The 15,306-nt window shown below is 42.8% G+C and overlaps 1 protein-coding gene across 3 annotated transcripts; it reads left to right on the plus strand.

Moving 5' to 3' along the window:
* Positions 1–1,997: 1,997 nt before the first annotated feature.
* On the plus strand, positions 1,998–12,995 carry ccnt2a (cyclin T2a). 3 transcript variants are annotated; one of them, XM_014165473.3, is made up of 10 exons: positions 2,008–3,401; positions 4,041–4,122; positions 4,208–4,336; positions 4,658–4,718; positions 6,786–6,848; positions 7,535–7,580; positions 9,607–9,770; positions 9,949–10,019; positions 10,181–11,327; positions 11,434–12,995. In XM_014165473.3, the coding sequence occupies exons 1-10, from the start codon at positions 3,244–3,246 to the stop codon at positions 11,499–11,501; spliced, it is 1,989 nt and encodes a 662-aa protein (XP_014020948.1). In that variant the 5' UTR covers positions 2,008–3,243; the 3' UTR covers positions 11,502–12,995. The 3 variants fall into 3 exon arrangements, 2 of the variants coding, with proteins under 2 accessions (XP_014020950.1, XP_014020948.1); XM_014165475.3 differs by lacking the exon at positions 11,434–12,995 and having other exon boundaries at positions 2,002–3,401; positions 9,972–10,019; positions 10,181–10,779; XR_014382062.1 differs by lacking the exons at positions 10,181–11,327; positions 11,434–12,995 and having other exon boundaries at positions 1,998–3,401; positions 7,535–7,951.
* The last annotated feature ends 2,311 nt before the right edge of the window (positions 12,996–15,306 follow it).

The raw sequence follows: 15,306 nt of genomic DNA on the forward strand, positions 1-15,306 counted from the left end.
GCTTCAAATATTCAGTCAGTTCATTCAAATTCAAACAAACAGCTGCACCAGCCAGCAGGTGAGAGAGGATTTTGACTAAATGGGATACAGCTTTTGTCAGATCAGTCTTTTCATAGCAGGTTAGGATAATTTACGCAGCAGGTTAGGAGAATTGGGCCACGGTAAGGAAAAGGGTTAGCTAAAGACGTTTGACGTTAATTTGACAAAAACGGTATCCTTTCTAGCCATGACCATTTGTCAAGTGTCAAAGTGCAGCTGGTAGGACGGAGTCAGGCGCAGGACACAGAACTGAGTAAAAAACGTGCTTTAGTCGAATAAACCACAACAATAATTCCACGCAGGGAAAATACTCCAGCTCACAGAAATAGTGAACACTTAACAACAAACAAACACGCACAAAAACCATGTGGGAAGCAGAGGGTTAAATAGGGAATAAATCATAATGTAATGGAAACCAGGTGTGTACAATAAAGACAAAACAAATGGACAATGAAACGTAGATCGCCGCCCGAACAAGGAGAGGCACCAATTTCGGCGGAAGTCGTGACACCATTAGAGAGCGGTGAGAAACTGAATGAACTGTCATTGCCTGGCCTCCAATCTGTACAGATTCCACAGCCACAAAGTCAAAATTGGCTATTTGGTCTTAATTTAAAGGAAAAATCCACCCAAAAACAATATTTTGGTATTTGTTTTATTAGTCCATTGTTGACATAGTCTAAAATATTTTGCTTGTCAACAATCAAGTTTTCAGGATATGTTACTTTCAAAATACAGAAATCATCCCTGTATGCATCCTACAGAGATGATTTCTGTATTTGGAAAGTTGCATAAGGTTAACACACACAGGAGGTTGCTGAGGGGAGGATGGCTCATAATAATGCCTTGAATGGATTCAATACCATTCCACTTATTTTGCTCCAGCGACTACAACGAGCCTGACCTCCCCAATTAAGGTGCCACCAACCTCCTGTGGTACCAGTACTGAGTCAATGTGCAGGGGTACAATTATTATTTTTTTTTTTAAAGACAAGTCAGTTAACAAGTCTTATTTACAATGACAGCCTAGGAACAGTGGGTTAACTGCCTTGTTCAGGGGCAGAACGACAGATTTTTACCTTGTCAGCTCAGGGATTCGCTCTAGCAACCTTTCGGTTACTGGCTCAACGCTCTAACCACTAGGCTACCTGCCACCCCGATTGAGGTAGATATGTACATATAACTAGGAATAAACTGACAGATAGTTAACAGTAGCAGCGTATGTGATGAGTCAAAATAAGTTAGTGCAAAAAGGGGTCAATGCAGATACTTGGTTACCTATTTAGCTAACTATTAAGCAGTCTTATGGCTTGGGCATAGAAGCTGTCCTGTTGGTTCCAGACTTGGTGCATCATTACTGCTTGCTGTGCCATAGCAGAGAGAACAGTCTGACTCGGGTGGTTGGAGTCTTTGACAAAAAAAATGTGAAAAGGAATGTTCTTAATTAATGAGGCAATCAGTAGAAGAAACAATATCTAAAGATTCCCTGCCCCTTTTTCGGGAAAAAGCTGAGGGATGGGGCTGGAGAAATGTAACCACTCTCCATAGACATAGCTATGGATGTAAGGACTGACCATCCATAATATCAAAATTATAGTTTTAACCATGTTTTGAGGCTATACAGTGTCTTTACATTTGCATTGTTTACAAACATTAGAGGAAAACAAGCTTATATTTTGGGTTATCATGTGGTAAGACAGCTCGAGGCATTTATAAGTTAAATTCTTCAATAAACAATGGGTATATATAATTAATTTATAAGTCCAAAAAGGGATGTAGTATCTAAGGATTTGGGCGACCCGACCAAATTCACATAGAACTATGAGTTATACATCTATCAGTCTCATTGAAAGCAAGTCTAAGAAGCGGTAGATCGGTTCTATGTGCGCTATTTTTTTTGCTTCCAGTTCTTACATTTTTTTTGTTGTTGCATCTTTTACTTTCGTTTTGTACACCAGCTTCAAACAGCTTATAATGCAATATTTGTGGTTCTGGAAAATAATTTTTCTCAGCGGTTTAGATGGCACAATGATTCTCTACACTAGCTTGTTTTGTCACATAAACTAAAACAGGGCAAAGTATAGCTGTGTTCGATACTCATACTAACCGCACTATTAGTGACGTGAATTAAGTATATAGTATGCTTTTTGGTCATAGTATGGATATTAGTTAGTATGCAAAAGGTTTCCGGATGTCGTACAAAATTCGCCAAAATACGAAGTATTCATTCAGTGGACACTATTTCCGTGCTTTTAGGGCCGACAATTTGTGTATGGTAACCTAATACATCGAACTTGCGAGCCAGTATATTAACGATCTGCTGTCTAACTACCCAACGTTTATTGACTTGATTATTCATATCATTCTCAGCTAAGTGGTATAGTCGTTGTGCGTTTCAATAGACTGTTAATTCTGGCTATCTACTCCGATTTCAGAGCGCTCTCGGCAGAATAACTTATGAATTTACAAACACTCAACACCAATATGGCCGGTGGTGTCAAAGACTAATGAAATTGCTGACAGCAGCCCAGTTACAGTCACCTACGCTCTGGATAACATGAAAACAGTCTAATCAGCTGTTAGGGTGAGTAAAATGGTCAGAGTGAGGTGTTCTCTCATTTGTGTCTGGAAGTAGCTAGCCAACGTTAGCCAGTTAGTTTGGGTGCTTGACTGCCGTTGAACGATCAGATCAACTCTGTAAACACTCTGGATTTATGAACGCCCAGAGCTCACTCTGGCACCCCAGATTGAATTTACAAACACACCCGAAATCGTAAAATGTTTAGCTAGTAATTTGTTACGTTAACAACCTAGCAATAAGTTGCATAGCAACGTCATCCGCTTCCGGTAGACAGGCAACGCTCTAATATGCTCAACTTAAACGATACCGTTTGTTTACAGTATACTAAAATGACCTAATGGTATGTAGTATACAGTATGTTAGTATGGGTATTCGAACACAGCTTATTATAATTGTAGCTAGCAACCAGGAAATGGCGTAGCGATTTCTTTGCATTCTGTGAAGTTCACAATCCAGGGCGAATGGTGGCGATAAAGCACGACTAGTTGGTTTGGCCGTGCCTAAACAAATATCAAAGAAGGAAGAAAAAAAACAATATTGTGGTTTCCGGGACGTGCCAATCATGGTTTCAGCGTACTTGCGTCCATCCGGTTATCGGTGTCCTGTGCGAATGCTGGAGAGCTATGGCGGCGTGCCGGGGATCCTCGTCAAAATGGTTTTTCACCCGGGAGCAGCTGGAAGCCACGCCGTCCCGCCGTACGGGAGTGGAGCCGGATAGAGAGCTCTCTTACCGACAGCAGGCGGCAAACCTCATTCAAGATATGGGCCAGAGACTCAACGTGTATCCTTTTATAAACAATCATCACCAGACATGTCGAAGGAAGTATAGACATGGTGCTTTGTAGGCCCGTTTCCCAGGGTGCTGTGTGGGAGCTGGGGGCACGCGCCAGAGGCACTCACTATCCGTAGTTTGTAATATCAGAACATTACAAATGTGCCAGTGGTCGCTTTAATGTATTCGGTGTTGTGTAGTAATGATACAGCCAAATTGACTAGTTAGCAAACATAATCCGTCATCAACATGAAGGCCATGTATCTGGCGCCAGTTAGCAAGCTGTTAGCTTGGCAGTAAGTTAGCTAGCTAACATTAGTTTACTAATCTTCCCTGTTAGTTCCCCTAATTGAAATGTTAACTAGCTAACGTTGATGTGTTTTTCGTTTTATTATGAATATCCACATAGCCAAATGACGGCTGCCCAGCATGCTAGCTAACGTTAGCAAACCAGCATTGAGTTTCTGTGTAGTTAGCGCGAGCTAGTTCCACGGCCCATACAACGGCAATGCAAGAACGTGCATTATTGTTGGGCTTGTCATTTTCTTTTGCACGGTTACCCTGTTGTGTTATCTACCCAACAACAAATCATGTATTTACTGAAGTTACATTTGAACATACTTGAATTCCTTAACCCGTTTTCTCCAGCTCACAACTTACTATAAATACAGCAATTGTTTACATGCATAGATTTTATATGTACCACTCTTTCACCAAATTCCACAGAAATGTAAGTATTTAGTCAGCCTGACTATTTTCCTTAAATATGCAACCTGTTTACATAATGTATTACAATGAATTATCTCCTGTTACAGATCATTTCTCCAACCACATTATTCCTAGCTGCAAAAGTTGAAGAGCAACCTCGGAAACTGGAGCATGTCATTAAGGTTTCACATGCTTGTCTAAACCCTCAAGAGGCCCCGCTTGATACGAAGAGTAATGTAAGTCTGGGTACTATGGGTATTGTAGGTTTTGCTATTCTCCCTGTTTTTGTCAATGGCATCAACACTTGCTTTTGTGTAGTTTGGGGTGTGTCACCAGAGGGTAAGCTGAGTCTGACCGTAGTATGACAGAAGCAATTTGCAGTCTTTGTTAGACGGATGTCTGTCCTCTCTCGGCATGTTCTTAGTGATGATATTCCTAGTAGCAAGACTACATTTAAAACATCTGGCACTAAGAAATAACCCATACTGTTACTTTGGAATAGGGGTATCGATAGACACATTACACATGTCATGTAATGATTGTCTATTGAACTTCAGGCATACCTCCAGCAAGCTCAAGAGCTGGTGATACTTGAAACCATAGTGCTGCAGACTTTAGGTAAGTAATGACTGAGAGTATAGTAAGAACTTGATCTAGTATACAAAGTGTTATGTTTCAATATTCTGTTGGACCGTTGCTGCCAGGCATTGATGAATTGCCTCGTGTTCCATTTTTCAGTTATTTAAATTAGGTACAGTGTACTCGAAGTATCAGACCCCTTGACTTTCTCCACATTTTGTTTCTTTACAGCATTTGATTTAGATTTAAATTGCTTTTTTCCCCCCTGCAATCTACACACAATACCCCATAATGACAAAGCAAAACGTTTTTTTTAGAAATTTTAGCAAATGTATAATAAAAAATCACTTTTGCATAAGTTTTCAGACCCTTTACTCAGTACTTTGTTGAAGCACCTTTGACAGTGATTACAGCCTCGAGTCTTCTTGGGTATGACAACAAGCTTGGCACACCAGTATTTGGGGAGTTTCTCCCATTCCTCTCTGCAGATCCTCTCAAGCTCTCAGGTTGGATGGGTGCGTCACTGCACTGCTATTTTCAGGTCTCTCCAGAGATGTTCGATCGGGTTCAAGTCCGGGCTCTGGTTGGGGCACTCAAGGACATTCAGAAACTTGTCCCGAAGCCACTCCTGGTGTTGTCTTGGATGTGTGCTTAGGGTTGTTGTCCTGTTGGAAGGTGAACCTTCACCCCAGTCTGAGGTCCTGAGCGCTCTGGAGCAGGTTTTCATAAATATCTCTGTGCTTTGCTCTGTTCATCTTTCCCTCAATCCTGACTTGTCTCCCAGTCCCTACTGCTGAAAAACATGCCCACAGCATGATGCTGCCACCATCATGCTTCACCGTAGGGATGGTACCAGATTTCCTCCAGACATGACACTTGGCATTCAGGCCAGTTCAATCTTGGTTTCATCAGACCAGAGAACCTTGTTTCTCATCATCTGAGTCTTTAGGTGCCTTTTGGCAAACTCCATGTGGGCTTTCATGTGCCCTTTACTGAGTGGCTTCTGTCTGGCCACTCTACCATAAAGGCCTGATTGGCGGAGTGTGGCAGAGGTGGTTGTCCTTCTGGAGGTTCTCCCATCTCCACAGAGGAACTGTGGAGCTCTATCAGTGACAGTTGGGTTCTTGGTCACCTCACCAATGCCTTTCTCTCCTGATTGCTATGTTTGGCTATGTGGCCAGTTAGAGGAAGAGTCTTGGTGGTTCCAAACTTCTTCCATTTTAAGAATGATGGAGGCCACTGTGTTCTTGGGGACCTTCAATGCTGCAGAAATGTTTTGGTGCCCTTCCCCAGATCTGTGTCTTGACACAATCCTGTCTCGGATCTCTACGCACAATTCCTTCAACCTCATGGCTTGGTTTTTGCTCTGACATGCACTGTCAATTGTGGGACCTTATATAGACGGGTGTGTGCCTTTCCAAATCATGTCCAATAAATTTAATTTACCACAGGTGGACTCCAATCAAGTTGTGGAAACATCTCAAGGATGATCAATGGAAACATGATGCACCTGAGCTCAATTTAGAGTTTCATAGGAAAGAGTCAAAGTTATGTAATAGCTATTTCTGTTTTTTTATTAGTAATACATTTGCTAAAAAAAATGTACCACCTGTTTTGCTTCGTCTACACACAATACCCCATAATGACTTTTTTTTTTATTTAATCCATTTTAGAGTAAGGCTGTAACGTAACAAAATGTGGGAAAAGTCAAGGGGCCCGAATACTTTCTGAATGCACTGTATGTCACGGTAACGTCACAATCCTCAATGCCAATATTCTATTGCTGCAGGTCGAAATGGTATCTTGATGAATCTCAGATGTTAGCAGACAGCAGTCCCATCCATGTTCCAATTTGTGGTCTCCACAACTACGGAATACTCCAATTATGTTGCCACCATCTGCGGCCATTTTTGTTATACAACGTCAATATACTCACCCTTAATTAGATGTAAAGAAAGAGGAACTGCCTTTCATAATCCGCATGTAATCCTGACTGTGCTCTTGTGTTGAAGAATAAAGGGGAAGAACCATGGATGGAACATTACTTTGATGCATCTTTGACAAATTGTTCCTGTTGAAACTCACCTGTCATGTATTTTGTTCCAGGATTTGAAATAACTATTGAACATCCACACACTGATGTCGTGAAATGTTCCCAGCTAGTGAGAGGTAGAGGCTTCCTTCTTTGCTCTTTCATGCCCTCTAGTCGTGTCATTACTAGAAGGGATCCAGGTTTTGTCAAATTAATATCAGATTGGACCTTTCGTAGCAGCTTATGAGAACTTAAGCAGTAGGTTAGGAAAATGAATGTAGCGTGTTAGGAAAAGTTTTAGTTTAAATGCAAAAACATTAATTTGACAAAAGCTGGATCACTTCTAGCCATGACCCTCTAGTCGTGTAGGAGGATAAATGCTGACATGATTGTGTAACAAATCGTTGTTGACCTTTGAGTTTTCACTAAACATGACGTACAGTACATTAAATGTAGACACAGCGAAATGAGCAGCACTGCAGATAGTGAGATGCAAGACTTCGCTCTGACAGCGTCACACACAGTATCTGCGCATGCTCGCAGGTTGCCTTCACGTTGTTAGAGCGTGATAGCCACGGGACCAAAACAGTGAAGTTGAGCCTCATGCTTCAACACTTAGTAGTTGCGAAAATTTGTTGCGGAAAAAGGTTAAGGATTTCTTTTAGCCTTAAGGATCGTCATTTCGTTAATGTTTAAACATTCACACCCCTAGCATCTGCATCATATCGCTGAGTCTACCTTTAAAGGTAACATTTCAACTTATAATTATTAACAGAGCACACTGGTCAGCAAAAACCTTAACCCTCTTTTCTTTCACTTACAGCAAGCAAGGATCTGGCACAGACTTCCTATTTCATGGCTACCAACAGGTTGTTATCCTGACACCCCCCCCCCCCTCCCCCTGTTGCACTGTGACTACTGCACACTATAGCTTCCTGTAAGCAGGGTACCCTTTCTGTGTCCAACGGCCCTCTATGCGCCGATGGCTTCTGGGACGCTAGCCCCCTCTCTTGCCCGGGGTGGGGTGGTTGGCTGTACCGGCCCCGGTCGCAGTGCGGTGTATTGTACAAGGGACCAGAGTTGGCACAGTGGGGTTGAATGCCCAATGTGAAGTGTAGTGGTGGGCTTGAACCTCACGGTTGCTTGGTTACAAAAGTGCATAAGTCTAAAAAGACACTTTGGTAGCCTGAATAGCAGCTAAAGATTACACAGCTGTAAACATAACATAGAAGTCGTCCTGGTAAGTAACATTTTTCACAGTTAACATTTTAATGAAACATTTTCAGTCAGTTAAGCAAATTTTTCATGTAATGAGATGGATATATATAAATAATATAGAGAAAGAACAAATGGAAGCGCTAATTAACATGTTTGATGTTAACCCATTAAGGACCTTCTCAGATGGCATGTTTTTGAATTTGAAGAGAAAAATACATGTTTTAATACACCATTTCATTGTATTGCAAAATATCTGTTCATCCTTCATAAGTATTAGTCTTGTTTTTTGGCTTTTTACTTACAAACAACCATACAGTTTATATTCTGCAAATAATGGCAGAACAAGGTCCTGAAGGGTTAGTTTTGCCATGACGTTGGGTTGGGATTTAATATAGCCTTTTTGTTTCCCATAGCCCAAAAAAATGCCCTCAAACTAACTACAATGTCTGGACACAGATCTTGATAAATGCTTTTAAGTTGGGCCTGGTCATAATTAAGCTGCTGCTAACGCATCCAGCAATCGTATGAAAAGTATTATTTTTAGTTTGGAAAAAAATATGATCGAGCTAAAGACAACATTGTTCCAAAAACTGCCTGTTCTAAAGAAGGCAGGCTGCATTAGAACTGGAGAGGCTTATGACGAACAGTAAACAGAGAATTAAAGAGCTTGACGCTGTGCCGTAGACATTGTGGTAATTAGAGGATGAAGTGCTTAATGCCTGAACTCTGACCAGCCACAGAAAGGCCTTGTTTGGGTCATAAAAATAGATTTCGCCATGGTTACTGACCGTACCCTGTAGACTAAACAGTGAAGGGAAAAGTGGAAACGGTACCCAAGCCTTAGAAATATAATTGACTTGAATGGGAATATATGTTTTAGTATTCTATGGCTTGGATTCTATTAGGGTTACAGTCACCGTGGTGAATACTTCTTAGATTTGATGTTTTTCAGGATTGTGTGGACTAGTCTCAGGCAGCGCAGTGATACGGGATATTAAAATATTCTCCTTTTAATATGCATTATGTCCAGGCATTTAACTTATTGTGGCACAAGGTTACCATCCAGCTTTTACCATAGTCTTCCATTTGAAATACCATCTAGCTCTCTGGCCCTTTTTTAAATCGTTCAAGGTTCAATATTGTAGCTTCATCTATTTCTATATAACTTGAGTTCCAAAGAACTTGAGTCAACGTGGATTACAGTTGACTAGAAGGCGTTTCTCACCACAACCAGTTAGTGTAAATGAGTGTCTCTTGAATTTACTGCAAGCTCATTTTCTACATTACCATAAAATGTTGACCAAGTGTTATTTATTGGTGGTGGATTTCTTTAATGAATGGTGAAATTGGGTCACGTTCCCACCAAAAAACCTACTAGTCTTTATTTGAATTTGACGCAAATGTGAAGTTATTGCTATATCTGCAGTTCCTTTTGGTAAACACTAGGATGGTAGCCATAATGTGAAACTGACTCATGATCTATTCTGCATGTCAGTAATTGTTTGTTCTTTTGTTAAGTGTGCAACTGTGTCAACGATAACATTTATTTTGCAATGCTTCTTCTGTTCTCAATACTGTGTACTATGGTTTACCTCAGCCTAAAACGCCTGTGACTTATTGTGTTTGCCCCTCTTCTCCATGTGGCCTGTCGTTGCGCTCCGGCCTCTCCTTGCGCAGCCTCCACCTCACCACGTTCTGCCTGCAGCATAAACCCACAGTCATCGCCTGCGTCTGCATCCACCTGGCCTGTAAATGGTCCAACTGGGAGATCCCTGTCTCCACTGACGGGAAACACTGGTGGGAATACGTGGACAACTCTGTCACGCTGGAGCTTCTTGATGGTGAGTCTTTGATTATAGTTCATTAGTTCACGCTCGTAGTCGGAAAGACATGCAGAATGCCTACTTACAATCTTTTAGTTTGGGAGAATAGTTTTGTTTTCGTCAATGAGAAATGTGTGGTTATATGTTATTGCCATTTTATATTAGGTGTTAAAACCAAGTGTGTCCTGTCCTTCAGAACTGACACACGACTTCCTTCAGATTCTGGAGAAGACGCCGAGCAGGTTGAAGAGGATCCGGAACTGGAGGGTAAGCTGAAGTTCTTCTCCAGTGAATCATCATTAAGACCTCGCACTCTCTCTAGACATTTGTAGATTGTCCTTGCTGTCTGCTGATTTTATTTTAGTGTAGTTTCATTGTACAGTTTCATGCTCTTCACTACCACGTCATCATTCTCTCTTCTCCCCCAGGCCACACAAGCTGCCAAGAAGCCCAAGGGAGATGGCTCTCAGGCGAACGACCCCTACCCAGGACCCTCCCTGGTCCACGAACATTCCCTGGGAGACGGCATCCCTGGGGTCTCCAACTCAGCCTTCTCCAAAGCTGCCTCCTCGTTCCCTGTCCCACTGCCGGGTCACGCCAGTGGACCCCTCTCCCTGGACTCCATCGCCTCCATGCAGGGCAGCTCCTACACCTTCACCGCCCCCAGCGACTGGCCCCAGGACACGGGGGGTCGCTCGGAGGGAGGAGGCTATTCCCTCAAAACAGATGCACTAGGCCTCCAGCAGGGGGCTTCACTGTCTCTGCAGCACAGCTCTCTGAACCCACACAGACCAGATAAGACCATGGAGTTCAACACTATTAAACTTGAACACAAGGCTGTAGCGGGGGGGGGGAAGCAACAGCAGCCCCCGCCTGCCCAGAAAATGTCCCTGGACAAGTACAGAGAGAAGCATGCTGCCGAGCTGGCGGTGCAGCAGAAACGCAAACAGACAGAGCAACAGGCTATGGAGCCTGAGGGCAGGGATGCCTATATACCCTCTGTCCAGTCAGACCACAGGAAACACATGCAGCCCCACCCTAACCCAGGGAGCAGCAGCGGCACCACTGCATCTCCTCTTAAAATGAAGCTGGCCATTCCAGGCCAGGACAGGCTCCCCTCTGACAAACGGGACAAGGGGGGCTCACTCAAACTCCGCCTCCCAGTTCCTTCTCAGGGGGGCGTGGCCAGCAAAGAGGAGCTGAAGATGAAAATCAAGGTGTCCTCTGAGCGCCACAGCTCTTCTGATGAGGGCGGGCCCAAGAGCAAACATTCCAGCCCGCTGGTGAGCAAGGAGAAGCATCGGGACCACTCTGCCCACCGCCACCACAAGCAGCACGGACACTCTCAGCTCCACGCGGCACAGCACAGTGGCAATGGCCGGGGAGGCCTCGAGGGGCCAGCAGGTGTCGGGCCGGCCCTCCTCCGGAGCCCCCTGGGGCTAGGGAGCGTTGAGGGGTTGGCGGGCCCGGCCCTTGCTTCTGTTTCCAGTTCCTCCCGCAAGAGGGCACACCCCAACGTTGCCGGCCACAACCACCACTCCTCCAAAACGAGCAAAAGCTCCAAGGGCGGCGCAGGTAGTTCCTCTCATTGTTCCTCTGTTCAGCTGCAGTCACAGTGTGTGTCGTCTCACAGCTCTGGTTTTAACCTTCCCTTCCCCCTCCTCCCCCTGTCACATACCAGGTGGGCTACGGACATCTCAACACCCTAGTGAAACTGGACAAGAAGCCAGTGGAGAGCCGCGGCCCTGAGGTCGCCGGCTGGGGTACTGCCAGCACCAAACAGACACTTTTGACATGCTCACATTTCCTGTTAAGTGCCCAAGGAATAAACTCATGAACCCTTTATAGCAAGGAAATGGAAGGTAAAGCAAAAAATATAAAGCAAAGTGTAGGACAGAAATCTAATTATTATGCTTCCCGATCATCTGATCTCTTGGCAGTGCTGATATAGTCCTGCCTGTTTCTGTATGTATAACTGCTGCTTAGTCCTCTCCATATTCTCTGGATGGGTCTTGAAATGTGGACGTGAGAGTTAGGGGGTCATCCTAGTTTAAATGTTGAAAAAAGGTATTATAAATACTGAAAAGGCATGAAAGATGCAATTTATTTTCTTTTAAATAATAATTAAAACAGCATTTCCACAACTAATCCATTCTGGTGAGAAAACAAGGCAAGCGGTCCTCTTACGGCTGGAGGGGGGCTTCTCTCAGTTGGTAGTAGAGAAGGAAGGCCAGGCACGCCAAACATGGCCGCCAATGGAAGCTGGATTTTATTTGTTGAAAGTCTTTTTTCCCTTTTTTTTTTATACTCAATACTGTATCGATGATCCGCATGTTTCTATCATCAAAGGGATAAAGCAGAATGCAGACTGCTGTTTACAGAAAGTGGAGATAAATGTACATACATTTTTGTATGTTTAAAAAGCTATACCATAAATACTCAGGTTTGGAACTGCTTGTAAGTATAACAAGATATATATATTATATATGATGGAGAAAAAGACTTGTAACTTGATGTAGGAGTCCTATCATTGGTGATTCTGACTGCAGCGTTCCACTGTTGTGCTTAGAGCCTGTACTACGCATGGCTGCCGGTAGAGTGCACTCGGCCTTCGACCTTTCCATCCCTTTGTAGGGTCTGGATTTCCTCCAGTGCAGACCCTACAAACAGTACCAACCACCTGGCATGTTGTCAGAGGCCATGCAATTTGTACAACAATTTTTTTGGGGGGGACCTCCAACATGACCTAAAGCTGGATGCCAAAGGCTGCCTCGCAAAAAAAAATAAAGACACGAGGACAGTAATACTAGTGCTATAGTTTACATGCCTAACCTTTGCTGTGAAGTGCATTTACATGAAATGGTTACTTGGCTTGACCCTGTAGCTGATAGATGCAAAGCTGTTAATCAGTAATGGTAAATAATGTAGGATTGTTGATGTCCAGTGACGTGGCAGAAAAGTCCATCAGTGTTGCTGATACAGCTCAGTTTCCTACTGTATATGGCAGATATCGTTCTCAATTGTGGACACAAACTAAGAACTGTTCTTTGACTGGTTAGTCCTTATTTCAGTGTGCAGACAGTTGGTATTGGGGCCAAGATGCTATGTTCCACCAGTACTTATACTCTTGGGCACAGACAGTGGTTTGATAACAAGAAGGCAAGTGCAAATCTGGACAACCAGTTTTATGATTTTATTTAAGTTCTACAAATAAATCCTAAGGTTAACACTACCTTAACTTGACCTATGTTGTATGATTGGTATGTACTGAATGTTTATATGAAGAGAATGGAAGCAAAATGTTAGACAAATGCCCTATTTGTATCCTCTGCAAGATCTTGTTCCAAGGGTGATGAAGGTTTCAAGCCTATACATTTTGAAAAGGAATTTAAATACTGTATATTATGTGAATTTGACAGATTTACACTACCGTTCAAAAGTTTGGGGTCACTTAGAAATGTATTTTTGAAATAACATCAAATTGATCAGAAACAGTGGAGACATTGTTAATGATGTAAATGACTTGTTGCTGGAAACGGCAGATTTTTTTTTTAATGGAATATCTACATAGGCGTACAGAGGCCCATTATCAGCAACCATCACTCCTGTGTTCCAAATGCACATTATTAGCTAATCCAAGTTTATAATTTTCAAAGCCTTTTACAATTATGTTAGCACAGCTGAAAACTGTTCTGATTAGAAGCAATAAAACTGGCCTTCTTTAGACTAGTTGAGTATCTGGAGCATCCGCATTTGTGGTTTCGATTACAGGCTCAAAATGGCCAGAAACAAAGACCTTTCTTCTGAAACACGTCAGTCTATTCTTGTTCTGAGAAATGAAGGCTATTCCATGCGAGAAATTGCCAAGAAACTGAAGATCTCGTACAACACTGTGCACTACCCCTTCACAGAACAGCGCAAACTGGCTTAAACCACAATAGAAAGTGGGAGGCCCCGGTGCACAACTGAGCAAGAGGACAAGTACGTTAGTCTAGTTTGAGAAACAAACACCTCTGGGATGCCTAGAAGGCCAGCATCCCGGAGTCACCTGTTGACGTTGAGACTGGTGTTTTGCGGGTACTATTTAATGAAGCTGCCAGTTGAGGACTTGTGAGGCATCTGTTTCTCAAACTAGACACTAATGTACTTGTCCTCTTGCTCAATTGTGCACCAGGGCCTCCCACTTTTTATATTCTGGTTAGGGCCAGTTTGTGCTGTTCTGTGAAGGGAGTAGTACACAGCGTTGTATGAGATCTTCAGTTTCTTGGCAATTTCTTGCATGGAATAGCCTTCATTTCTCAGAACAAGAATATACTGAGTTTCAGAAGGAAGGACTTTGTTTCTGGCCATTTTGAGCCTGTAATCGAAACCCAAAAATGGTGATGCTCCACTAGTCTAAAGAAGGCCAGTTTTGCTTCTTTAATTAGCAAGTTTTCATCTGTGCTAACATAATTGCAAAATGGTTTTCTAATGATCAATTAGCTAATCCAAGTTTATTATTTTAAAAGGCTACACAATGTGGCCATTGGAACACAGGAGGGATGGTTGCTGATAATGGGCCTCTAACGCCTATGTAGATATTCCATTAAAAGTCAGCCATTTCCAGCTACAATAGTCATTTACAACATTAAATGTCTACACTTTTTATTTCTGATCAATTTGATATTTTAATGGACAAACAAGTACATTTTAAAGGGACCACAAACAACTTTTGAACGGTAGTGTATATACAATCTTGATAGGTCTTACGGCTTTTCACTTCTTGATGAACTCCGGAAATAGCGCCAAACATTGAGTGTAGGTTCTAAACTAAAATGACATCCTTAGAAAAGGTGGCCCAATAGGTGTTCTGCAGCTGGGTGCTGTTTCTGGTCACTGCAAAGATGACCGATTTGTTATTCAACCTGGCTGCACTTTATTATGATTTACTGACTGTGGGTAAGATGTCACATTTACCTTTGTTTGACTTAGTGATGGTTGACGTAATTAACAGTTACTGAAATTTGTATCCACACTTGGTTTGTTTTAGTCTTTGTAGCTTTCTATACTAACCCACAGTGTAGATTCCAATCTCTGCTTATCCAGAGACTACATTCAAGGCAAGGATACAGTTCTTTGGTTGAACTATTCCTTTAAAATTATTATATTTAACATTTTGCTTGTAAGTACAGAATCATAAATCAACTCCCCTGGACAGCCAGACACAGTCCCTGGTGTCCTCTGAGAACCCGTCAGGCATTGGGCCTCTCCTCACACAGATGTAGAACAATGCAAGGAGAACACTGTCCCTGTGCAACAGTGACTGCTTCCCAGTGGCTGTCTCAAACACGGTGCACCCCACGCTCCAGATGTCCGACGTCCTGCGGACCTCTAGCACCATTCAGGAGGGGAGAAAAAAAGGAGTTGAGGGGGAGAAATACAAGTCTAACTTGGTAATATAGCGCAAAACATGATTGTGTTGCTTGCAATGCCAGGGCTGTGGGTTTGATTCCTGTGAGCCCCCCCCCATCTGAAAATGTATGCACACACTACTGTAAGTAAAATAGAAGTGTTT

Source organism: Salmo salar, chromosome 21, assembly GCF_965601325.2.
Source record: "Salmo salar chromosome 21, fSalSal1, whole genome shotgun sequence".
Taxonomy (NCBI): Eukaryota; Metazoa; Chordata; class Actinopteri; order Salmoniformes; family Salmonidae; genus Salmo; species Salmo salar.

Coding starts and splice junctions, on each gene's coding strand:
- ccnt2a (XM_014165473.3), top strand. CDS start 3,244: ATGGCGGCGTGCCGGGGATCCTCGTCAAAATGGTTTTTCACCCGGGAG. Junction 3,402..4,040: donor ATGGGCCAGAGACTCAACGT/GTATCCTTTTAT, acceptor CGTTTTCTCCAG/CTCACAACTTACTATAAATA. Junction 4,337..4,657: donor CGCTTGATACGAAGAGTAAT/GTAAGTCTGGGT, acceptor ATTGAACTTCAG/GCATACCTCCAGCAAGCTCA.